The following is a 26,672-nucleotide window of genomic DNA, read 5'->3' as shown; positions in this document are numbered from 1 at the left end:
ACTAGAGCCCAGTCTCACCTCCAGCCACACATCTTTCAAGGATATTTGTTGGAATTTATCATTTCATCATACAATCTCATCTATATTCAAATTCACTAATTTTGTTCTCAACTTTCTCATTTATATTTAACTTATTGATTTATTTTTATTGCCTTTCTGAAATTTTTATTCAGCTCTTTTTCAAACCTGCTTTCCCCGTTCCCTTTCAAACTGCTCCTGTGGTTCCTGTTATGTGAATTTAATCATTTGTTGTGTTTGCTATTTCTCAGGCAGGCAAAGAATTGTTTCTTCTTTGTTTTGTAATCTTTTACTCTGAGCTTATCTCTAGTAGGAATTGTCTAACACATGCCCTAAGCTGTAAATACATCTCTATTGTGAGGTTTTGAGTTTGTCTTTGCTCAGTGCCCTAAAGACTTCAAGGATGCATTTTTAAGTTTGTTTCTGAGTCGAGGATTTCCACAGCATGTGAACTGTGTGCATTTGGACTTGATGCCTGGGCACAGAGCAGACCTGGGCGTCTAACTTCTCAGAGGCCACTTATTCCAAAGTGGTTGGCTGGCTTCCTCCCTGCATCCCTAGGGCAAGTGGCAGTGTTTATTCTGGGACCCGAATTCAGACAGTCCTTTGAAGCTTCAGGCTTTATGCAGACATCTCAGCTCAAGTTTTTTTTTTTTTTGCATAGAGAACTTAGGTCCCCATTCTTGCTCCTCACAGACTTTAAAACTCCAGTTGAGGTGGTAGGCCACAGCTCCTCAGCAGCCACTCAGTTTCAACTCCCTGGTGCAGCTACGCTTTCCTTGTTTTTCATTCCTGAAGAGTTCTGTTTTCTTCTGTTGTTAATGTTATATCCAGCATCTCAATTTATTTGGAAAAGGAAAGCAGTCCCCTATTCAATCAGGCTGAAAATATGTGCTAAAAATTGTATACGCCTTACTTAGCTCAGTTCACACAACAAACCTACGCATAGATACTATTATTATCCTCACTTCACAGATGAGGCTCCCAAGGATTAGAAGGGTTCTGTTATTTTCCCAAAGTCAGAACATGATTCCCTAGAAATTCATGAGGCAGCTGTGATACCTAACTCATTACCCAAAGACTTGGCCTGTAACAACCCCTTTCGCTATCCCGTCTGTCTCATTCTGTGGTTCCTCAAAACCCAGGGCAGCTGGTCACTTAGCAGACTGCTCACTCTGTTCAACCACACTCACATCAAAGCCCTCTCACTATTCTCCTGCTACAAATGGTCCTCTTCCCCTGTTCAAGTCCTTTCTATCTTGCAATAACTTGTCTCAGACTCACTTTCTCAATCAGTCACCCCTCCATCCATCTCTTTCCCCTCTCTAGTGAGTATTGTAAGCTCAGATCAGGAATGAGGGGAGAATAGGCAAGACAAAAGCATTATCAGAACTGTGCAGTCAAGGAAGTGGAGAAAGAGTAGGGGAATGCAAAAGCAATGGTAGTATTCTGGCTTGGATGACAGATTGCATGAGGGAGTGTTTACTGAAGCCAGGGATCACAGGAGAGGGAGCAGGCTAGGCTGTAGCATGGGAGACATTGAGTTCAAACTTGGACACAATGTGTTTGAAGTACCTGTAGAACATCCAAGTAGGACCATTTGGAGGTACTCTGACATGCAAGTACACCATTTAGAAGATGATTCTCTGCTCAAGATCCTAATTTGGAAGTGAGTATGACATTGGTTATGTGTGAAGTGATAATACAAGAGGCCGCATGTGGAAGCCCACAGTGGTGTGTGTGTTAGTTCTAACTTACAACAAGATTATGTGTTCCTTGAGTTAAGATATCATGTCATTTCAGCCACACAATAATAGTGAAGGACTTCAACAGCTCACTGACAGTGTTAGACAGATCATTGAGGCAGAAAACAAACAATGAAATTTGGGCATTAAACTAGACACTTGACCAACTGGACCTAAGAGACATCTACAGACTACTCCACCCAACATACATTCTTCTTATCTGCACATGGAACATAGACTAAGATCGATCACATTCTCAGTCATAAAGCAAATCAAAACCATACTAAGCACACTCTCAAGACTGCAATGCAGCAAAAATAGAAATCAATACCAAGATCTCTCAAAACTGCATGAAAACATGGAAGTTAAACAACTTGCTCCTGAATAACCCTTGGGTGAACAACAAATTTAAGGCAGAAATCAAAAAATTCTTTGAAATAGTTGAAAATGGAGACACAACTTACCAAAATCTTCGGGATGCAGCTAAGAGGAAAGTGTATAGCACTAAAATGCCTTCATTAAGAGGTTAGAAAGATTTCAATTTAACAATCTAACATAACACCTAGAGGAAGAAGGGGAGAAAAAGAACAATCCAACACCAAAGATAGCAGAAGAAATAACTAACATCAGAGGAGAACTGAACAAAATCCATACAAAAGATCAGTAAAACCAAGAGTTGCTTTTTCAAAAGAATAAACAAGATTGATAGAACACTAGCTAGATTAACAAATAAAAAGAGAAGATCTCAACAGACACAATTGGAAATGACAAAGATGACATTACAATTAATCCCACAAAAAGCAAAAGATCCTCAGAGACCATTATGAAAACCTCTATGTATACAAACTAGGAAATCTAGAGAAAGTAGATAAATTCCTGGTAACACACAATCTCCCAAGATTGAACTAGGAAGCACATGAAAACCTGAACAAATAATGAATTCCAAAATTTTAAAAACCTACTAACCAAAAAGAGCCCTAGACCAGATGGATTCACAGCCCATTATCAGATCTGCAAAGAACTGATAACAATCCTACTGAAACTATTCCAAAAAGTTGAAGAGAAGGAGCTCCTCCCTAACTCATTCTATGAAACTAGCATCATTCTGATACAAAAATTTGGCAGAGACACAACATAAAAAGAAAACTTCAAGCCAGTATCCATGATGAACATAGATGTAAAAATCCCCAATGAAATACTAGCAAACTGAATACAGCAGCACATCACAAAGTTAATTCACCACAGTCAAGATTTTATTCCTGGGATGCAAGGTTGATTCAACACATGCAAATCTATAAATGTGATTCACCAAATGTGATTCACCATGTGAACAGAATCAAAATTATCTTAATAGATGCAGAAAAAACCTTTGGTAAAATCCAGCATCCCTTCATGGTAAAAACCCTCAACAGACAAGGCATCAAAGGAACATATCTCAAAATATTAAGGGCCATCTATGACAAACCCACAGCCAACATTATACTAAATGGAGAAAAGCCCAAGAAGAACCATTCCCCTTGAGCACTAGAACAAGACAAGGACACCTATTCTCACCACTCCTTTTCAACATAGTACTGGAAGTCCTAGTCAGAGCAATTAGGCAAGAGAAAGAAATAAAATGCATCCAAACAGAAAAAGAATAAGTCAAACCATCTCTCTTTTCCAATGATATGATTCCTTACTTAGAAAACCCTAAAGACTGCCAAAAGGCTCCTGGAATGGATAAAGTTTCAGGATACAAAATTAATGTACAAAAATTAGTAACATTTCTATACACCAATAATGTTCTAGCTGAGAACCAAATCAGGAACATAATCCCATCTACAATAGCCAGAAAATAAATGAAATTCCTGAGAATTCATCTAACCAAGGAGATAAAAGATCTCTGCAAAGAAAACTACAAAACACTGCCAAAACAAATCAGAGATGACACAAAGAAATGGGAAAACATTTCATGCTTAAGGATTGGAAGAATCAATATCATTAAAATGACCATACTTCCCAAAGCAATTTATACATTAAATGTTATCCCTATCAAAATACCAATGTCATTTTTCACAGAATTAGAAAAATCTACTCATAAATTTATGTGAAACAGACAAACAACAAAAACAAAGAACCACAGCAATACTGAGCAAAAGAAAGGAAAGGAAAGGGAAAGGAAAGGAAAGGAAGAAAGACCAAAAACCTGGGGGCATCACACTACTCGACTTCAAATTATACCGTAAGGCAACAGTAACAAAAACAGCATGATACTGGTACAAAAACAGACACATAGACCAATGGAACCAAATAGAGAACCCAGAAATAAATCTGCACATCTACAGCCATCTGATCTTCAGCAAAATAGACACAAATAAGCAATGGAATAAAGACAGTCTATTCAATGAATGGTGTTGGGATAATGGGCTAGCCATATGGAACAGAATGAAGCTGGACTCCTACCTCTCATCATATACAAAAATTAACTCAAAATGGATTAAAAATTTAAATGTAAAACCCCAATTATAAAAATCCTAGAAGAAAACCTAGGAACTACCCTTCTCAACATCAGCTTTGGCAAAGAATTTATGGCTAAGTCTCACAGAAATTGACAAGTGGGAGCCAAAGTAAAGGGCTTCTTCACAGCAAAAGAATTTATCAACAGAGTAAACAGCCTACAGGATGGGAGAAAATATTCATAAACTATGCATTTAACAAAATTCTAATATCCAGAATCTACAAGGAACATAAATCAACAAGCAAAAACAAATAATCTCATTTAAAAATGGGCAAAGGATATGAACAGTTACTTCCCAAAAGCAGATGTAAAAGTGGCCAACAAAAATATGAAAAAAATGCACATCATTAATCGTCAGAAAAATTCAAATCAAAACCACAAAGAGATATTATCTCATACCAGTCAGAATGGCAATTATTAAAAAGTCACAAATAACAGATGCTGGCAAGGCTATGGAGAGAAAGGAATAAACTGTTGGTGGGAATGCAAACTAGTTCAGCCACCATAGAAAGCAGTTTGGAAATTTCTCAAGGAACTTAGAACTACAATTTGACCAGCAATCCCATTACTGGGTATATATTCAGAAGAAAACAAATTGTTTCACCAAAAAGACACATGCATTTGTATGTTCATAGCAGCACTGTTCACAATAGCAAAGACACAGGACCAACCTAGGTGCCCATCAACAGTGGACTGAATAAAGAAAATGTGGTACATATATATCATGGAATACTATGCAGCCATAAGAAAGAATTAAATCATGTCCTTTGCAGCAACATAGATGGAGCCCAAAGGCCATTATTCTAAGCAAATTAACACAAAAAAAGAAAACCAAATACCACATTTTTTCACTTATAAGTGGAAGCTAAACATTGAATACTCATAGACATAAATATAAGAATGATAGACACTGGGACTAATAGATGGGGGAGGGAAAGAGAGGGGAATGGTTTGAAAAACCACCTATTGGTTATTATGCTTGGGTATTACCTGTGTGATAGGATCATTTGTACCTCAAACCTCAGAGTCACACAATATACCCATGTAACAATCTGCATATGTACCCCTCAATCTAAAATAAAAGTTGAAATTATCTTGAAAAATGATGTCATTTCTTTCTCATTAATTTTCTAATACTGCCTAAGACAGAACTGGTCCTATTTTATAGGGTTGTGGTAAAGATTAAATAGTATAAGGAGGAATATGAAAAGCTGCTTCAATATTGAAAAGCGTGTTCCAAGATTGATTGTTTTTATGACTGTCACCCCCTTCTCCCACCTGGAAGCCTCCAGATCTCCCATTGCCTACAGAATAAAAGCAACCCAAGTGCTCAGTTTCAGATCTCTCCTTGCAGCCTTATTGCACACTCTTCACCTTTCCCAAATGTAGGCTGACACCCCCAAACTCTGTCATCCCCATCCACCTCAACAGTTAACATGGCACCTTGCACAAATCTGTGCTGGATATGAATCCCGATCTGTTACAAGCCTTTCTGTCAATTCCATGACCGGACTATAAGCTCCATAAAGGCGGGTGCTTTTTTTGTTTGCAAAGTAGGATATGCATTTTAATAAATGTCTGTAGGAGTTAACAAATGAGTGAATGTGTGTATCTTTATATGCCCGCAAACCTAGTACCTCTGACAATAAAAATAGATGAATGAATAGAGGAATAAGAGGTTTCTGCTTCACTGCCTTAGAATTTATTACTTGCTAACTATTCGTAATGAAATATTAACAGTTCTTGAATATCCACCCTAAATTCCACCTTCTCCATGCTGGAAAGAATCTTTCCATTCCCTGGGACCTCACAGTGCCTTGCACCTGGTCTACAACACTTACCTCAAGGTTCATTACATTTGAAGATTTTGTGTACTTGATACACCCCCTCCATTAGATTGTAAATCTTGAAAGCAAAGGACATATCTCATAACCTCTGTATCTCTTGCAGTACCTAGTAGACACAATAGTTGATAGATAGTAGTTGGTAGGTGAATGTATCTCATGTTGAATAGCTGCATTCAAAAACACCTGATTTCCTGGGGAAACCAAGTCAGAACTTCCGACCCGGCCACTCATATAACACTTGGATCAACCAGCCAGCAACTACATGGAGAACCTCTCACCCAATTTTCTCCTCCTTATCTCATGGGAGGCTTCCCTGGCCCCCAACTCACACTGAAATTCCAGCATACTCCTAACTCAGACCTCCTTTGGCATCGTCCCCGCTACTGTTCCTGAACGTGTATCCCTGGGTCTCTGGTCTCTGAGTCACTTACCAGGTAAGCTGCAGCTGCCTGCCTTGGGAGCATATCTGCAGGTGTCCAGAGATTCATGTGTCTTTGGTCTAGGCAAGGCCTTAGGCATCATTCCGGGGGATGGTGTCAGACATTCTTGGAGCTTGGACATGCTTGGTGTGGCTGGGTACACCAGTGATTCATGAACAGTCGGGAATTAAAGTTCTTCTCTCCCCCAAGGAAAGGTCACTTTGCTGAATTTTCTTCTTTCTTGGTTGAACTATGCATTGACACATTTATTTTAGCTGCCTCCTGGCTTGATCATTTTTCAATTACAGTTTGTCCCTGCAGTTCTAGCAGAGGGTCAATGTGGGTCTCTTCCTGATCATAGATCCACATTTATAAAACCCTAATTAGGCATTTCCTTTAGCTGCTGTCATGGATTACTTGGTGGAAAAACTCTGCAGGCATTAGCCTTGTGTGAGCTAAAAGATTGTTTAGACACCCAATTAGGAGCTCACTGGGGCAGCTCCCAAGCATTCCTACCTCTGACTCTTGGCTGAGGCTGTTCTTCATACCAACGGTGCTCTCCCTGTCGATCCTGGAGAATATAAATCTTGCCATCTTTTGTTATCCATATTAAAATGAGATAAAATGTGTCCCTTTTACATTAACAGGATTTTGATTTTTTCTAATACTCAGTGTGGAAAGGGTACAATGCATATGCTCTCTTACCCTCTGCGAGTAGGAGTATAAATAGGCATAATCTTTGCAGAAAAAAAAACATTGATAATATGTATCAAGAGTCTTAAAAATACCTCCAGCTTTGGCCGGGCGCGGTGGCTCAAGCCTGTAATCCCAGCACTTTGGGAGGCCGAGACGGGCGGATCACGAGGTCAGGAGATCGAGACCATGCTGGCTAACACGGTGAAACCCCGTCTCTACTAAAAAATACAAAAAATTAGCCGGGCGAGGTGGCGGGCGCCTGTGATCCCAGCTACTCGGGAGGCTGAGGCGGGAGAATGGCGTGAACCCAGGAGGCGGAGCTTGCAGTGAGCTGAGATCCGGCCACTGCACTCCAGCCTGGGCGACAGAGCGAGACTCCGTCTCAAAAAAAAAAAAAAAAAAAAAAAAATACCTCCAGCTTTTGATCCAGTAATTCCATTTCCAGGAATCTTTCCTAAGGATATAATCAGAAATGCAAACAAATATTTATACACAATAAATTCATTACAGTACCATTTATAATAACTGTTACATATCTGGAAATAATTAAGTATAGTATAGCCATATTACACAGCTACTTAAAATGAAATTTGTAAAGGCATCTTAGTGCTGATGCTAAATGAAACATGCAAACTCTCAAATTCTTATGCAGTGTGATCCAAATAGACCTTTCCCAGCTGTTGTTTCACAGGATGTTTACAGGAATGCTACAAGTAGAAAAGTTCTATTTTTCAGTAAGGTTGAAAAGTTATTATAGTTTGAGAATCACTGTTTTTATGCCGGGCATCATGGGGGCTGTTGTTCAATGCAGCACGCTTTGGAAGAACTGGAGAAAAAACACCTAGGAAAAAAATTGTAATGTTGAGAGGGGATGCTGCCACTGTTGAGTTATAGAATTACTTCTTTGCAATGTTTTGTGTTGTCCTACAAAAATGCTAAGTGTTATAAATGAAATAATGCCAGAGGATTATTCTCCATCCAGCTTCGGCAGATGAGGATTGTTGTAGAGCTAGCTAAAGCACATGAATTCAACATGCCAGTCACACAGAGAGGATGGTCACTGTGAGGGCGGTGACAGAGGCCAGGATGGGGGAGCCCCCGAGTGCTGTCTGGTTGGTTCTCGGCGCTCTGCCTACATTCCACAGGGCATGGGGTATGGTCAGGGTTACGTCCCTGTCACCCACTTCCTCCCTGCCCTGGGCCTGACTGGAGGTTTCCAGATACCTCTGGGAATATCCTCAGGATGTAAACTATATTCCAGGTTACCTCTGTTGCTTGGCTATCCTTGATTGCAATCCCCAAGCCCAGGGTGCTCCTACCTCTTTGGGTTGGGTGCTTGATTCAAATATGTAGTTCTCTACTACTCTATCAGCCCTGCCCTCTATGTTCAGGTCTGCCTGTGTGCCACCTGCATGTCTTGGGGTCACCCCAATAACAGGCCTAGCTTGAGAGCCCTGCACCCAGCCCAGAGTTTGGTCCAGGGCATGGAGCATGAAGGGAGTGGAAACTGGGTCGGGACCTCTCACTGAGTATAACAGAACTTCATAGAGATCTGCCTGGACCCCTCCTGCTTACCTTCCAAAGTCCCCTAAAATATTCATCAGACTTTATCAGACTAATGGGCTTCAAAAGGAGCAATTTTCTGAGACATGAGGCAGGACAATATAAAAAGAACATTAAGGAAAAAAACCTTATTTCAAAATGAAAGGAGAAAGATTATTTAGCATCCCTGTTGGTGTTATCTATTCATGAGAAACAGCACATTTAATCCAGCCTGGAATTGTAGGGAGGGCTTTGATGCCCTCACCTTGGGGTCACCTTCATTCAGAACTCATCTGTCTCCTCTGCCACAGATGGCAGAGTTGATGGAGACAAGAGGATGCAGATGAGAGACATTTCAGAGGTGGCCTTCACAGGGTGTGGGAGGGATTAGAGGGAGTGTGAAGGAGAGTCCAGCATGACTCCCAAGGCATTTGCTTAGGGATGGGACAGATGGTGGCATTGTTCTCGAGTCTTGGCACCATTCATGCCTCCCATCTCCCTTTCCAAGACATGCCCATCTTGGTTTCTATCTCGTCTCATGCTGTATGAGTTCAGTCCCTTGAAGTTAAGAATCTTGACTCTGTTCCAGCCCCCACAGCATCTTTACCAATCCACTAAGCTGCCTTCTGTAGCCCTGGGCACTTGTGGGTTCCCAGAACAGAGGGTTTGGGGTTAAACAACTTGTGTGGGTATAAAGCGAGATCCTTGGTTCCTGATCAGCCTAGCAAACATCAGAGCCAACTGGCAATTTTGACACAAGATTCCTAGCCCTGAGACCAGGAGTCTTGGGTTTAAAAAGCTGTGAAAGGGTGTCCTGCACTGAGTTCAGGCCAGTAGGACCCACTTGTTATTCCTCTCTGCCTCCCCAGGTGCACCAATGTAAGGCTGAAAATCTCCCCATCATCCACTATCTGCCTGATGATCGAATTCCTGGGTATTTCTCTTTCCTACAGTTTGCCCCATCATGTTTGATGATGAGCTTCTGTAACTTCAGTGTATGTCAACTGTTATATTCCTTGAGTCCTTTGCAATAAAAATTGTTGACCCAAAAATGTGTTGTTCTCCTTTCATAGAGTAAAAGCCTGTTTGTTTTATTACATATTCAATTTTAAATGTTGCTTCTCTTTCATTTTCTTAGATTTGTGACAAAGAGTGGCACTACTATGTCATCAATGTGGAGTTTCCTGTGGTAACCTTATACATGGATGGAGCAACATATGAACCATACCTGGTGACCAATGACTGGCCCATTCATCCATCTCACATTGCCATGCAACTCACAGTCGGCGCTTGCTGGCAAGGTAATCCTAAGTGAAACCCTTTTCTCTGACCTGTTTGTGAATAGTTCTTGGAAGATAACTGGTAGAGAAAAAGGAAAAGCAAGTGGTGTGAGAATAGGCTAGAAAAATTACTACCCCTTACAAAAAAAATGCAAGACATATAAAAATGAGTATAAATCCACAAACTGAACGTATTGTATAATAACAAGCTTAAGGCCAGATTTTGATTTTAGATCAACATGAGCAGTTTCATGGTTGTCTCTGAGTTGCTAATGTATTTTATTGTTTTGAAGTCCTATTCATTTCCAAACTGGGGCTATACAGAGAAAAAAACTGAGTATAGAATCTTGTGTTCAAATTTCTGGTTGGCTCTGATGAGTGCTAGGCTGATCAGGAACCAAGGATCTCCCTTTATCCCCACACAAATTGTTTAAGCCCCAAACCCTCTATTCTGGGAACTCACAAATGCCCAGGGCTTGCCCAGGGCTGTGGAACGCAGCTTGTCTACAAGCCATGAGGCCACAAAAAGCCACTCTCAAGGTCAGCTCAGCCCTCATTGCCTTCCCTGGCATCTAAGGATAGAGGCCCTTTATGCCCTCCTGCTTGAAGGTGTCTGTCCCCTCCTCTCTTCCTGTGCTGTTGCCTCTCTCCTAATCCCCAAACCCAAGCTAATCTCCTCCTTGGGATCAGGAAACCCAGCTCTCCAAGCATGCATGTGATCTTTCTGTCTCTCATTCGGGTCTGCTGGAGTCTTTGTTTCAGCTCCTTTAAGGGCTGGGTATGATCTGAAGTACAAGTAAGAGAGCAGAAGGAAATGAAAATGCTCCCCAAATAAGCAGATGAGTACTTTGAGATATGACACAACTTTGTGTTGATGGATTCTGTGAAAATTACCAAGATTTGTGACTTTGACTCTTCACCATGAGGGGCTGGGGATAGAGGTGGGCAATAGTATAAGAATATGCCGGCCAGGCGCAGTGGCTCACACCTGTAATCCCAGCACTTTGGGAGGCCGAGGCATGTCCCCAGAGTGGGGAAGTAGCCCCACAAAATAAAATGTGATTTTATAAGGAACTAAAATCAATAAGAATAAGCTAAGTTACACTGCAATGACAAGCCCCAACTCTCAGTTCCTAAAATAATTCTCACTTCATATTTACTGAAAATCAGTGAGGGCTCTTTTCTGCCTTATCTGCAGTCAATAGACAGAGCAGCCACATTGCATGGCTGGATATGTAGCAAGAGGAAAAAAAAACATGGCAAATCGTGCACAAACTCTTAAAGCTTCCACTTGCAAGTGATGCCAATCATTTTTATTCGTATTTTATTGGACAAAGCAAATCAGAAGGCCACGTCTAACTACATCAGGGCAGGAAACTGAAATCTATACTGTATCTAGGAGAAAAATTGAAAATATTGCATTAACATTGATGAACGCCACAGTCTGTCCACTGGTCCAACAGATATTTTGTTTGGCTCTCTTTGCCACATGGAAACTACTCCCACCCTTCCTTAAATGGGACATGCCCAAAGTCTCACTTCTTACTGGTTCCAGGCTCAATGTCCAAGCTTTCCGAGTGATTCCTAGTGATCTCCTCATCAGGGTGAGATGCACAGAGGCCTATAGCAGGCCAAGATGTAGCTGCACTTGCTGTGGAGACCTATATACTAATAGGATAAATTACTTTCCACCAATGCAACCACCATGCCCTCCCCACCAACACACACATATTCATGCATCTGCATATGTGCACATGCACACATACCATACAACAGTAGAATGAGGCAGACCAACCAGCAAACTCTTTCAGTAAGAGGGAGAAATACAGCAGTCTTTGGTCCATAGCAATTCTGAAATCCCTTGGGGCAGATGTTATAAGGACCCCTCCCTTAGGGTGGGAAATATTATTTGTGGCCCTTTAATTCCATTCCCTGGAAGATGTTTCCTTCCTTAGTATCCTTCTAGACCACATCTGAAGAGGACATTGTCACTCTATAAATAGCAGCTCTACTATTGTATCTCATTACAGTTTATTTAAAAGCCATTCCACAAAAATGATTTCAAACAGGAAACCCAAGTATACATTGACTTTCAAAGAATGTAGTAGAAAGAATGACGACAAGGGTGTTCACCAAGTATTTTTGGTCCTTTTTCTAGATACATGCTAGGACTGATCTTCCTTAGAGTTAGGTGTGGTCATGGGACTTGCTTTGGCCAATTAACTGTGAGCAGAAGTGCCTTCTGTTGTTTCCTTGTGGAAACTTTAAAAGCTGGTATTGCAAGGAGGCCCTTTATACACATGGGGTGTTTACAGTTCTGAAAGAAAATGTTATCTGTCACAATTTGTAGATAAGGAAACTGAGGCTCAGAGATGAAGGAGTTTACCCAAAGTCACTCAGTTGAATATGCCCAACCTCAAGCCTTCAATACCTATGCTCTTTTCACTGTGTCTCACTGCCCTCTATTGCTAATTGGTCATTTTGCTTATGTAATTATGTTTGGAAAAAGGCAGGAGCTAATGTGTACTGATACAAATGCTACAAACTTTTCAACTCCGGAGACATATGACAACCCTGTAATAAATTTTTAAAAACACACAAGAATGCTGCATTCTCCTTGCTAATCTTTTATTTTGTAAAACCTAAGTGATCCACCAAGGAACAATAAAAGAGTTTCAGTTTTGAGGTTGGAAAAAAAAAAGTGATCTCAAATCAAATCCCAGCCTTGCCATCTAATAGCTGTATGGACACAGCAGTATCCTTAACTTCCTGGAGCTTGTATTTTATTTTTAATCTATGAAATAAGAGTAAGACCCACCTCACAGAATTCCTGTAGGGACTAGATGCTAGGCACATCTAGTATGCTTGCATGTTTTGCTTGAATGATTGTGTAAATTTTACAACATCTCCCTGTCCTCCCCTCCACAACCTTCTCTGGGCCTCTCATCTAAGACCAACACTGCAGACAATCTGCAAGACCATAACATGCTCTAGCTTCTGTGGCCCTGGCTGGCTTTCCCATGGCTCCTTGCATGCACTGACATTTTTCTCCTTCCTCAGGACCAACCCTCAAGTATTGACCCTGACCTCACAGGCTCACTGATGGTCAGGAAGGTAAATGAAGCTGGCAAATAGTCAGAGGACAGGTATTGGAAGGTGGGGCTTGAGATGTAGGTAGGAACCCGATCATGCAGTGGTTTGGGCCATGGGAAGATTACAGCGGAAGAAAAATGCTTAAGATCTTTAAAATTGGGCTTTATCAGAAGTCTCACAGGTCACCAGGAAGGTAAGGGAGGCAACACCGTATGCTGCGGCAGGGAAGTTTGGCGTACATGTATTCAGGGTTCCTTATCACTGAAATGTACGTGAACCACAAGGAGTGGAATCTGGGAAAAGGAGATGAGACCAAACCCTGGGACAGCACACTGCTTTGTTAAAGACTTTGGATTCCCACAAATATTCACATCCTCCTTGAAGCCACATTTTTGTCTTGGATGAAAATATCAAAAGATCTTTCAATAAGACATGATGCTGGGAAATTAATGGCCTATGATGCAGCCCTTATCTCTGCATGCTTCTAAACCTTCTGAAGTCCACTTAGATACATAGTATAAGCTCTCTGTCTGAACCTCTAATTGCCTTTGGGCTTGCAGTTGTGGGGAGTGTTTCAGGTGCTTTTGAGGTTGGCAAGGGAACTAGCTCCCATTTGTGAAATTTCCAATGAGGCTTTAACAATGGGAATAGAAAATGGTTTGATAGCAGCTGCTTGTTGGGATCTCCTGGGAACTGGCTCTAGCACTGTGGCTGGACAATGTTCTGCAGCCCCAATTAGACAACTCGTCCTATTAGCCAATTTGAAAGCCAAAATAATCACTGAAACTTCATTTCCATTAGTATTTATTCTAGCAATTAAAAAAAAAAAATGAGACTTCATTTACACTTAAGAAATGTTACCAGAAAAGCCTAGAGCATGTGGCATCTCTTGATTGTAGGGAAAGGCTTGTACAGTCGGGATGAACCTAGCATCACAAAAGAGGTCCCCTTCCTCTGTGTAGCTGTGGCTAATGCACATCCCCTTGCTATGATTTCTGTGTCCAGGATGACACAGAACTCTCAGGATGGAGTCAGACCCTCTCCCATGGCTGAGCTCACCCAGTGCTGAGTCAGCTGCTCCTGGCTTTAGGCAAATACCAGGTTCCTTATTTCTCTATGGGTCACAAGGGAAAAGATCATTTAAAAGACTAAATTAATTTGTCCTTTTCCTTAGATTTCCTAATTATCACATTTGTCTCAAAAAAAAAAAAAAAAAAAAAAAAGAGTCTCGCTTTGTTGCCCAAGCTGGAGTGCAGTGGTGCGATCTCGGCTCACTGCAAGCTCCGCCTCCCGGGTTCACGCCATTCTCCTGCCTCAGCCTCCAAGTAGCTGGGACTACAGGCGCCCGCCACCACCACGCCCGGCTAATTTTTTGTATTTTTAGTAGAGACAGGGTTTCACCATGTTAGCCAGATCCGCCTGCCTTGGCCTCCCAAAGTGCTGGGATTACAGGCGTGAGCCACCGCGCCCGGCCATTTCTAAGAACAAAAATTCAAGTTCTATTCATAAACAGTAAAAATTATATACTCACATCTGCCTCAATCCTGGACCTCTAAACTGGGCCTGATCACCCGGGTACTATAACCCAGCTGTGCAAGGGAGTGAGTCAGGTAGGTTGCCGGTTGTGCCAGACCAGTGCCTTAAAGATGCTGCAGCATGGGGAGGTCTGGGGCATCTCTCCCCATGCCACGACCAGAGCAACTCTGTTTTACTTATTTTGTGTTAGCCGTTAATGAAATGGCTAAGCATGTTTGAAGAACTACAGTTCTAGGCACCTTCTCACAAAGCTGCCACCCTGCTCCTTGCCTGATCCTCATCTATTCTTGGTGAGCTCATCTCAGGGTAGACTACCTGTGACTCCACTCTAGTGATTGCCTCAGCCCCTGTCTCTGCCAGGGGACTCTCCTCCAGTGTCGTGGGCTGTGACCTTCCTAGAGTGTCCAGTCTTGCCTACTCCTACTATGATACCTCCCTCTAGTCTTAGATAAGGAAGCCTTTCTACTCTGGATCCTGGTCTTGCTGAATCCTACCCTCTACTTAACAAATAAGGCAGCAGGATGTAGAGAAGCTGTTTCTAAATATTAGAGCCTGTAAAGAGACAGATGCAGAAATCCTCATTGTGGCTTTTGGGAGAAGCCGAAGCAAAGAATAGGAACGATCAAAAATGGATAAGAAGGCAGAAATAACCCCTGAGAGTTGCAGTAACGTATGATTTGTGGGTATAGGGAAATTGGAGCCTCATGTGGTCCTGAGATCATGTGGCTGCACATTTTCAGGTCATTTTTTTCTGCCAGACAATAGCATTAGTACAGACGCTTGGAGTGCATGCCTTCATTTAATAAGCTTGGTCTAATTTAGTACAAACTTCTCTTAATAAAGTCTGCATTGAAATTATACTGAATCCCTAGTGTGTCTGCCGCTGGAAGAAAGAGGCACATGCTAGCAGAGCCTGCCTTACATTCAGGTCACATTTTCCAAGGAGTTCTTCATGAAGCTCCAGTCCTACAGGATACCCTTTCACAAAGAGGCCAAGGTCAAGTTGGGGAAACAGGATAAGCCATTCCCAAACCACCATATTTGAGAGTCACAGTGCATGTTCACTTATTAAAGGCTCTCAAAAGCACTCCAGTAAAGCAATGTGTTTGACTTTGATTCAAGTTCCTCAATCTCATGCAGCCGTAGAACTCACTCTGTGAAACATCTTATTGGAGTTACTAATGCAGTTCTTCCCTATTAGGTCAAGAGTTTGCAAGGGGCAAGGGCTAGCCACTCTGAGAGATCCTCTCCTCTGCTTTCCTCAACTTCAGGATCTATAGAAGGCTGATAATTAATGTTTATTAAATTATAACCTATTCTTGAGGCTATTTTGACAAGGGTATGTGGCTCATGTTCTGGCACACATAGAGGTAACTAAAAAGACGTCTCCTAACATTGTCTATATTAAAAATCAAGAAAAAATTGTTTTAGGTCCTAGAGGGGTCTATTACACACTTCACTTAGTCTTTGCATTCCATAGGTATCTACATCACTGAAATGAGGAAATGAGAGAAAGCAAGATTTCAGATGGTCTCGTTATTTGCATTGCTTAAAATTGACACCCAAACATCCATGAAATTGTGTTCATCAAGGGGCATCCCCAGGAACCAGCCATACACAGAGCAGCATCCAACCCCAGCAAGAGGATACATGGCCCCCAGTCCTCTCCATGAGTTTCTCAGATTAAATAGCCATGGGAATGGCAACTGAAAAGACCAGCAGGATCCTGAACACACTTTGAACAGGAAGAGACTTAGCATGTTCACACTGCATAGATGCGTGCATATTTTTACCTCAAAATATACTTAGAAGAGAGTGGACATACTGGTTCAAAAGCTGTATTATCGTGTGTGAGCATGATAAAAGGAATCTGGGGGAATGAGTGTGTAGCTCTTCATTCCTGATGCAAACTCCGACTCAGAATAAGACAGGCTACCTTAAATTGTGTTTGCTAAATACAACTGTTTTTTAAGACTACCATGTATTCCAGCAACCTTGACACCAGTTTCTGGGAGTTGCTGCTGAAGCCATTCTGTATCCACAGAGCCCAGTATAATTGAACATTTTCCCCCAGCACTGAGTCAGTCCTAACCCACCCCTCTCTAAGAAATTCCCCCTTGAGCCTTCCCAGCCACATCTCATTGTCTGGCATGTAGGCCAAAAGCTTGGAAGCAAGCAACACCTGAGTTTGAATCTTGGCTTCACTCGTTTCTGGTTATATGGCTTTGGTCAAATTATCTAACTTTGAAAACCTCATCTATAAAAGTTTTAAGTGTGGCAGATAAGAATCTCAATGCACAAATTTAAAAACTGTCTTTTTCACATCCAGCCTGGTTTCAGTTCAAGCCCCCAGTCCACCTGAGTGAGGGAGATTTAACCGCTGCTAATTTACATTTCTTCAATTTCTGTAGGGTGCTGGCTGATTGCAGGGAGATTTGTATAGTGCTAGAGTTTTCAGCAGGGCCTCCAGGAACCTTTCCATGTATTGTGGAAATTGTGCCCACCTGTTTTGATTCTCAGTCACTAACGGTCCGTCAGAACTGGCAGCTGTCTTGGGATCGCCTTACTTAGGGGCACACAAATATTTCTGCTGCTTCTCATTCTTCCTCTGTAGGAACATCCGTGGTCCATCTGCCCAGCTGTACCAGGCCAGCATTCCTTGCTGGCATCACACACACCCCTGCCAGGGCTCAGTCCAGGAAGCAGGCTTCAGGTGTCTCTGCTCTGTACCTCGGATGTCTTCTCCGCTTCCCTGCCACAGCCACACCCACCCCCATGTCTGGGGTTTCCTTTATGACTCTGCGGGGAGGCCAGATTCTCTTCTTCTGTTTCCCCAAAGGTTAATCTATACCCAGATCTCCTCCACCCTCCTCATGGTTTAGGCTTCTGGAAACCACACCAAGCAGAGACTCAGCTCCAGGCCCCTTCTGCTCTTCTCTCTGCCATGACCCTCCCTGTGACAATGAGCTCAAAGCCAGGCTGTATTTAGATGGAAGGTAAGGTAGAAGAAACAAGTAGGGAAAAAGTAAAAGAACAGAAGCTAAGACTTCAGACATACTATCCCTTGCTTAAGGATTAAATAAAATAGCATGTGAAAGAACTTGTCGTGTTTCAAGGGCCTAACAAATGATGGTTATTTTTTTCCCTCTTACCTGTTGGACACATTGCCTATATCAATTGTTTGAAAGGAATCATATCCTGCCTTAGAATATCTGTCATACTGGCAATTTACTCATATTTTTATTTTATTTTCGGTCTATATGTTATTCTCTCAAATAAATGTAAGCTCCTGAAGACCATGGTTCACATCTTAAATTAACTGAATCTAACAGAAGACTAGTCATACAGAAAATGCTTTAAAAATGGGTGCAGATCTAGCATCAGAAATCCAAAATCATGTTTGCAAACATTTACGGAAGATTCTTTATGGAAAAAATGAGGTTATTTTAAGATTATTCATAAGCATGTTTATGTCTAATTGTTAACCAACAGAGGAGTCACGTGGCCTTATGCAGACACCCTAGATATTCAAAGGAAAGATTTTTTCAATGCATCTTTTATTTTTTTTAAATCCTGCATCACAACCACCCGAGTGGAAATATATTTCAAATTTTATACTGGCCTATTGAAAAATGCTCATTGAATCAATTTCCTGGAGCCTTGTCACTGATAAATAGAGTACATCACACATCTGATATTCTTGAGTCAAAAATGTAGAACATGAGTGTATTTTGCTGAGAGAAGATGGCTTGTAGGAAACTGTCTTAGCATTCAAGACAGCACAAAGTTTGGCCTTTCAGGCTAAAGCTGCTGAGTGATCAGTTGAAGAGGGCTACAGGATAGATCCTAATGGGCTTTCTCAGTCTCATTCTAGGCCTGGTTGCCTGGCACCACCAGGAAACCTCGGCTGGTCCTGTGCATGGATGGATGTATTCACACTATAGGAACATATACTTTACCACTTCCTACCGGTGTGGCTTTTGGTCACTGACTTCCCCTCTCTAAGCCTAAATTTGTTCATCTATCACTATAGAATGAGTATCTACCTCCCAGCAATTTTATGAAGATTCCATGAGATGATGTATGCTGAGGATGTCACATGGTATAGGGTACATATTGTATGCCCAGTAAATGATAGTAGTTGTTGTTGGATTTGCTGTTCCAAGGAGGAGGAGGCTAAGAAGAGATCACCAACTGGATGCCCTGGAGAGGGGCAGCTCCACTATTCACACAGGCTCACACCCTCCGCCTGCAGATCAACAGAGATGCCCCTTTGCTGAGACAGGAACATGCTAATGGCTTGAAGGAGCACTTTATGCATGGGGGCACTGAGGATTTAAATCAGAAGACCCCAGTTAGCGTCCCCATAGCCATGGGCCATGTCAACTAATTCCTCAAAGCCAAATCTGTGTAGAGCTTTTTGTAAACTGAGCACCTCAAAAGAAACTTATCCTTTATTTTCAAAGTGAAGATGCTTTGGGTGGCAAGTAGCAACACTGTTGGTCAAAATGGCTCAAACTATAAAGATGGATGAGTGGCACTCCAGGCTGAGAGCGTCCCAAGGCAGAGCAGGGAGCAGGGCAGCTCACGCTCTGCTCTTCCCTGCTGGGGCTCTCCTGGCACTGCCCTTCTCCATGCAGGGCCTTGGTCATCACCAGTCTGCTGGCAAGATAGCTGCAGCAGCCGGCCTCCCATCTTCCCAGAACTGAGTCCAGGAAAGAGAGCAAGAGTTTGTTCCAGAAACTTTCAGAAGAGGAAAAATGGAAGCTTTTTATACAGAGGTTGACAATTAATTTATTTCATGATACTGGCCTCAATTTGTTCTCATGATTCTTCTGAATCAATTCCTGTGGCTTATTGAATGCCAGGTGATGGCTTCATCCTGGGTCCCAGGTCCACCTCTCAATCAATAGCGGGTGCAGTAGGGATGGAATAATCTAATTGGCTTGAACTAAAAAGAGTCTGTCTCAGGAACTCAAGTCAATACCCTAAACTTTAGGGCTGCCTTTGCAAGAAGGAAGGAGTGAGACGGATACTGGAAAGACAACCAGTGCCCAGCACTCTGCTGATACTCAACTCACCATCTCCTTCAATTCAAGCAAACAATTACAAAACGTCTGCTATGTGCCAGGCATGGTGCAGGATGCCAGGAAATTGCAAGATGCCCGGTGTTGTTGACAGGAATAAATGAGCCGACGTATGCAAAGTGCCTGTTGCAGCACTCAGCCCCTAACACTTGCTCAGTATTATCTTCATTAAAATGAATAATGCATGAGTGATCCCTGCCATCCAGGAGGGAAAGACTCAAACTAATAAATTATAACAGTGTGCACAGAGTGACAAGAGTAAGCCTGCAGGTGGCACAAAGGATAGAGATCACAAGAGGAGGGCGCAAGAGGCCCAACCCCACAAGAAGCTATAGCCCAGTGGTTCTTAACCTTGACTTCACATTCGATTCACCTGAGAAGCTTTTAAAACTCCCCATACCAATTAAGTCAGAATCCCTGGGGATGTGACCCAGCACCAGGCATCAGGTTGTCTTTTTCAGGATCTCCAAATGATTAAAATGTGTAGCCAAGGCTAAAAACCACCATATTTTAGGCTACTGAGGACATAAACACCTACATGCAAACCATTAGCTAACAATGCCAGGTTGTGAGGGGTATGTTAAAATGAACATTCCAAGGCTCAGGGTGGGGAGGGGGCAGGCTCCAGGCAGGGAGAGGGTATGCAAGGAAGGGGACTCAGGGATAAAGGGAGACACATGGTGGGCAGAGGGGGATCATGGAGGGTTTCCATGAGCATCAGGAAACAGGAGGCTTACGGGGTCTTGAAGAACTGTGAGATTTGCCTAATCTAAGCTATTTAGGGGTGGTGTCTCAGTGTAAAGAGGAATGGGTTTAAGCAAAGACATATGGGCAGACGTGGAAGGTTTATGGATCTAGATTCAAACAGGAGAGAAAGAACTGTAATTTCAACAGAAAAAATCTTTTTAAAAATTATAAATATGGGGATTGGAGTAACATAGGATTAGTGGGTAAGAACTCTAAAGAGAACTCTAAAGAAAATAGGAATAAAATATGTAAGGAGCATCCAACTACCCTCAGGGCTGAAGTAGAGCACCCCAGAAAAAGCCAGCCCACCCCCAAGCTGAGGTCTAGACTTGGTTGGCACCGCGTAACTTGAAGAATAGCAGAGAAGTTGCAGGGGTGTCATATGTTGGAAATCTGGCCTGTAGGGAGCCAGAGAAGACTTTCACAGAAGGTGTCTCACTGGAGCACACTCCGTTAGCAACTGCTGGCAGCAAAGAGGGCTGGGGAAGCTGCTGGCCAGGTGTTGCAAGAGCCAGGCATTGGGGAAGCTGAAGGAGCCACCAAGAGAGCCCAGGAGAACCTGGAGGCAAAATCCAGAAGTGTGTCCTAGGAGTAAATAGAGGCCCAGAGAGCTTATGAAACCTTCCCAGGAAACTAGCAAAGTTAGATTTCAACCCAGGCCCATCTTTTCTCTGTGTTGTTGTTCTTCTGTGAACAAATAGTAGTACAAGATCCAGGCTGGGAAGGTTGCTCAGAGATGGAAGGAGCCTGTGCTCAGTAAAGTCAGTGAGGAAGGTCTCCTAGGGGAGGCGAGGCTTCAAATGGACCTCAGAGATCCGATTTGGAAAAACAGGGAGAAAAGAGGAGGAAGTGGATTCCAAGCTGGCATTGCAACACAAGCACTTGGAACACTTGCCCACGGGTAAAAGCGGACCTGAGCTCCCACAGGACTCAGCACAACCAGGAGGGAGTATGACCGAAGCAGAAAGCAGGCAATGAGAAGAAAGCCAAAGACAGAAGCACAGGAATCAGGGAAGTCCTCTTATGTCAAAGGCCTTGAATTTAAGCACATGTGAAATCAACACATTGTGAGAAAGCCAGAGCTCATAAATGCAGCATTTCTAGTACTCCTCAGTCGCATGCCAAGCTCTCAGTGGAATGTAGGGAAGCAAACGCCAGCTTTGAGTTCAGACCAGAACTAGAGCTCCAGCTCCAGTGTTTAGCTCTATGTCCTGGGGCAAGTACCTTAACGTTTTTGAGTCTCAGGGCTCTGCACCCGCCAGGTGAAAACAATGCCACCACATCCTTGCAGGCTTATTCAGATGAAGTCCCTGGCAGAGAGACTGGCACAAGGCAGACCTGGAGTTTAATTAATGACAGCTCCCTTCTCCCTATTTTCACTCACTAGAGCCCTCCAGTCTCCTAAGACAGTGTGCCCTTGAAAATAACCTTTAAAATTCAGAAATGCCAGGATTCCTAAATCTGATGTTGCCAGGGAATGCCAGGGTATTAGCAGCATATAACTTCTTACTGAGATTCTGGCTACTGTGTTCATCACTCAGAAGGAAAAGCTCAGGTTCAGGGAACAGTCAAGGTGTCTTCAGCTGCATGGCCAAGTGGTGCCTTGAGGTGCTATTTCCTGCCCAGTCTCCACAGGGCAAATGACGCTGTTTGTTTTTTCAGGAGGAGAAGTCACCAAACCGCGGTTTGCTCAGTTCTTTCATGGAAGCCTGGCCAGTCTCACTATCCGCCCTGGCAAAATGGAAAGCCAGAAGGTGATCTCCTGCCTGCAGGCCTGCAAGGAAGGGCTGGATATTAATTCCTTGGAAAGCCTTGGCCAGGGAATAAAGGTAAGGCAGGAGCTGGCATCACCCCCAATAAGACAGTGATTCATGATGGCCAGTGTGCGCAGTGCCAGCACGCGCCGGGAAATGGAGCGCGTGCTGGAACGTTACACAGAAATGAGTCCATGGCAAAGGTGCGGCCATGAGATGGGGGGTCCGGGGAGAGATTTGTAACCATGACTTCCACAATGGACTTCCGCTGCCATCTTCTGAAACTCCTAGATCAAGCCCTTGTGTACAGTCAGTCCACTACACAAAAGCAGGCACATGTTCAATATCCACCTGGACGAAGTTGTATTTCATTTGTGCATTAGTTGGCTGCTCTGTTGTTTATTTGGCTAAAGGAACTGAAGGATGCAAGGAAGCATTTCAAAAGCATAAAAAGTAAACAAAAACTTAGGACCTTGTAAAATACAAATTAAAAAGGAAAGTGAAAACCTGGGTGGGGTAGAATTAGAAAGCAGGTATGGAGGTCATTCTGTCTTACATTGTTGCTTCAAGGCCCAAGAAACATGGGCCGGCGTGGTGGCTCACGGGTCACACCTGTAGTCCCAGCACTCTGGGAGGCTGAGGCAGGTGGATCACAAAGTCAGGAGTTCGAGACCAGCCTGACCAACATGGTGAAACCTCATCTGTACTAAAAATACAAAAATTAGCCAGGCGTGGTGGTATGCACCTGTAATCCCAGGAGGTAGAGGTTACAGTGAGCCAAGATTGCACCACTGCACTCGAGCCTGGGCAATAGAGTGAGACTCTGTCATAAAAAAAAAAAAAGAAGAAAAAAAAAAAAAACATGAACAGTTCATGATTTGTATTGTTTATACAAAACAATTTTTTTGCATGATTTGCATTGTTTATGCAAAGTAGAAATATTCAAGTGATCTCAGAGAAGCAAAGCTTCTTCTGACTGAAGCTTCTCTCATTCTCTCATTTGAGGGAAGCTCCTCCTGATGGGGGCAGGGAGGGATGTGACTGACTATGGCCTCAGCAAGCACCCCGACAGCCAGGGTCACTTTCTAACCTCACCTGGACTTTCAGAGCAAGCACATGTTGGTGCCGGCCCACGAGGTCCTGAATAAAGAGCAGAGCCAGTATCACTGTAGCTCCCACTCAATCATAGTGGACCCCAGTGTGAAAAGACAGTCCCTTGGCCTCCTCTGGAAGTTGGAACAGACCAGCCCATGCCTCCTGGAGCACAGGACAGCCCCATGAAGCCCCAGCAGCTGTGAGGATTTCTGTCCTTGGTCATTTCTCCAGAGAATGTGACAAAAGCAGAGGTTTCTCAGCTGGCCTAACATCCCTGACCCAGCACTGCCCATGGGCAGCTCTGCCCTGCCCTGGGCCTGCCTCTCCCGGACAGGGAGTCACCACTCCAACAGAAATTTCCAGATCAGTAGCCTACTGCTAGTCACACTCTGGTGCTGGGTACCCTTGGAAAAGCTGGTGGTCTGAGAATATTCTTTAAATTGCAGCCACTTCCATAATCATTCCATGGACATGCTAGTATTCTGTTATAGGCTGGGTTCTGAGATGTGAAAAGAAATGGCCTGAGGAACTCTGTGACCCAAGCAGACATTTGTAATCCAGTCGATCACTACTACAATGATTATGAACACTAACATTTACTGAGGGTCTCCCAAGTGCCAGACACTATTTGTTCTAAACGTTTTATGGGTATTGATTCCCAGAACACTCTCATGACAAAGGTACCGTAAATACTCCCATTTTGTACATGAGGAACGAAAGACTGAAGGAGGTGGGAACTTGCGTAAGATCCCAGAGTTAGTGATGAGTAGATTCAGTCCCACTCTGGAGATCCAGAACCTTGGAGAATGGCAGTCTGGGAAGGCTCCTTGGATGAGGAAATGAGGCCTGAGTAGAATGTTTAAGAATAGGTAGGAACCAGCTAGGAAAAAGGCAGGGGTGGAGAGGGGATGGGAAAGAGGGAAGTCATTCCAGGCAGATCCAAAAGTGTGAGTGATGAGAGAGGGCTGAGGAATAGCACGGTATTCACTAGAACTTCAACAAAGCCAGTGTTATGAGTCCCAAACTGAAAGAAGAAAAAGGTGGAAGGTGCCAGAGAGGTAGGCAGAGGCCACATCAGAGGCCACCTATTAACCATGTTTAGGTGTTTATGGTTTTTTTTGTTGTTTCTTTTTTCTGTCAACAGTGGGGAGCCACTGAAGGCTCAGGCAAGGGAGCATGATCTCAGCATATGTGGGGTTTAGGATGGAGACTGGGGAAGATGGGAGGAGTACAAAAGTCATGGCAAGGCAAGATTGACTTTCCAGAACAACATTTAGCATGGATTAGATACACATAGTTGCTCTCAATAGCCAATCACTTGTCATTGGCACAAGCTCAAAAGACCATCTCATATGGGAAAGGCCAGTCTTGACGTACTGTTGGTGTTGCTTCCTTAGAGTTTTGTCAACCCAGTGATGCAAAAATCTATCCTCCTAGTGTCTTCTCTTTTTCTGATTCTAAATTTACTCTTTGCATCTGCGTAGATCTTCTCTGCTCTGAACTGTTCCAGGCAGGCACAGTTTCAGGGTACTGGGCACCATAGAGCAAAAACACAAAGATGCTGGGCTCAAAAGTCATGCCTTTTTAAAATTATAAATTTAAGAACCATAGCAATTTCTACAGAGTCGTCATAGCCTATGAAAAGAAGAGGTGCTAAAATAAGTGGCACAAAAAACTGTGGGGACTGAGGAGGCTAATCTGACTTTTCAAGATACTCCCCGTTTATAACCAACTCACTGCAAATGATCCTCTTCCATTCCTAGGGCGTGGCTGGTAAGAACTAGAGCACCGTTTGAGAAGTTAATAAGATGCCCAATTTACAGAGCACCCACTGGGGGCTATTTTATGTTCATTATCCCTACTTCTCACAACAAATTAAATACTATGACCCCATTTCAAAACTAAGGGGACTGGGGCTCAGGGATTTGTCCAAAATCAGTTCATGCTCTTTCCTCCATACCAGCAACTCAGATTAGAAGACATTCTTGCAAATCATTAAAACAAATATCCTTCCTTTCCTGCCTCCCTTTACCCCTCATGTCATTTCTGAATAATGACTATTATTTTATTTGCCAGTTACTGCCCTCCTCCCACCTCTCTGGTTGGTCGAGGGAAGTGAGGCCCTTTTGTGATTAAGGAAATTCTCTGTCTGCTCACAGGGACCAGCCCATGTTTCTTGCTTTACCTGTCTTCTGAATCATACCTATTTATGAATATTTCTCCAGCATGTCTAGAGTCCTAAAATGGTTTAGTGGCCACTGTATTGTATCCATACAAGATACTGTGGAATCACCACATTCCTGAGTAATACTCTGTTCTGATTTACATAGCACAACCCCTGCCAATTTGTCATCTCCATCATGTGGAAGAGTGGGAAAGAGCAAGAACTTCAGAACTAGACACTCCTAGGTTCAGATCACTGCAGGAGGAAAAAGGTTGAAGGTGCCAGAGAGTTAGGCAGAGGCCACATCAGAGGCCACCTAGTAATCATGTTTAAATGTTTATGTCTTTTTCTGTCAACTGATTATTTATTACCTGGGTTACCTTGGGCAAGACACATTAATCCTTTAAGCCCAAATCTCTTGTGTATAAAATATTATTTATCTTGTAGTGATGTTGTAAGAATTTAATTATATATCTAAATATACATTTATCTATATATACTATATATTTTATATATTTAAATATATATTATATATTTTAGTGTATATATAATATATCCTAGCAAACCTAATAGACTCTCAACAAATCACAGTTCCCTTTTGTGACAGAAGAACTTCTAAAGTGGCAAATCTTCATCTGGCCCCACTCACAGAAATGGTTCAGCTGAATCTGTAAGTCAGAAAAATCAGAGTCCAAATTTTGACTCTGTTATTTACTTAATACGGACTATGGGCAGGCAGGTGTCAGAGGTAGCAGCAGGGTTCCTGTCAGGTCATAGCCAGCCTGCTGTCAAGGATCAGGCCAGAGCTTTGATCAGGGACTTCCCTGATGGTCCAGCCTGCTGGGGTGCTAGAGATGCCAGTCAAACCTCTAAGAAAAGCCCCTAATAAGAAGACCATTCTGTAAGGGCTGTCTAGCACCTTCTTGGCTCAACGAAGGGCTATAGTCACTGCACAGATACCCAAGGGCGAGTGAGCAATGTCACCCTTTGCTGGGGCCCCTAGCATGCCACCATCTCCTGCCCTGGTACAGATGCAAGTACAAACAGGTCCCCTGTTTAATCAGACACCCACTCACAGAGCTGGGAATACCACAGTTTAAAAAAAAAAAAAAACACCCAAAACCTGCTCTGGAGGTTTTATTGACCCTG

General features: G+C 42.9%; 1 protein-coding gene across 1 annotated transcript in view; it reads left to right on the top strand.

Moving 5' to 3' along the window:
- The window catches only part of CLSTN2 (calsyntenin 2), a 632,434-nt gene that overhangs the window by 591,550 nt on the left and 14,212 nt on the right, over nt 1–26,672 (top strand). Inside the window, exons 9-10 of the mRNA XM_025375641.1 lie at nt 9,906–10,068; nt 22,173–22,339. Coding sequence (XP_025231426.1) covers nt 9,906–10,068; nt 22,173–22,339 — 330 coding nt within the window. The remainder of the gene's footprint in view (nt 1–9,905; nt 10,069–22,172; nt 22,340–26,672) is intronic.

This window comes from Theropithecus gelada, chromosome 2 (assembly GCF_003255815.1).
Source record: "Theropithecus gelada isolate Dixy chromosome 2, Tgel_1.0, whole genome shotgun sequence".
Classification (NCBI taxonomy): domain Eukaryota; kingdom Metazoa; phylum Chordata; class Mammalia; order Primates; family Cercopithecidae; genus Theropithecus; species Theropithecus gelada.
Note: the sequence above shows the minus strand (reverse complement) of the source record. Positions and strands in the feature narration are given on the sequence as shown.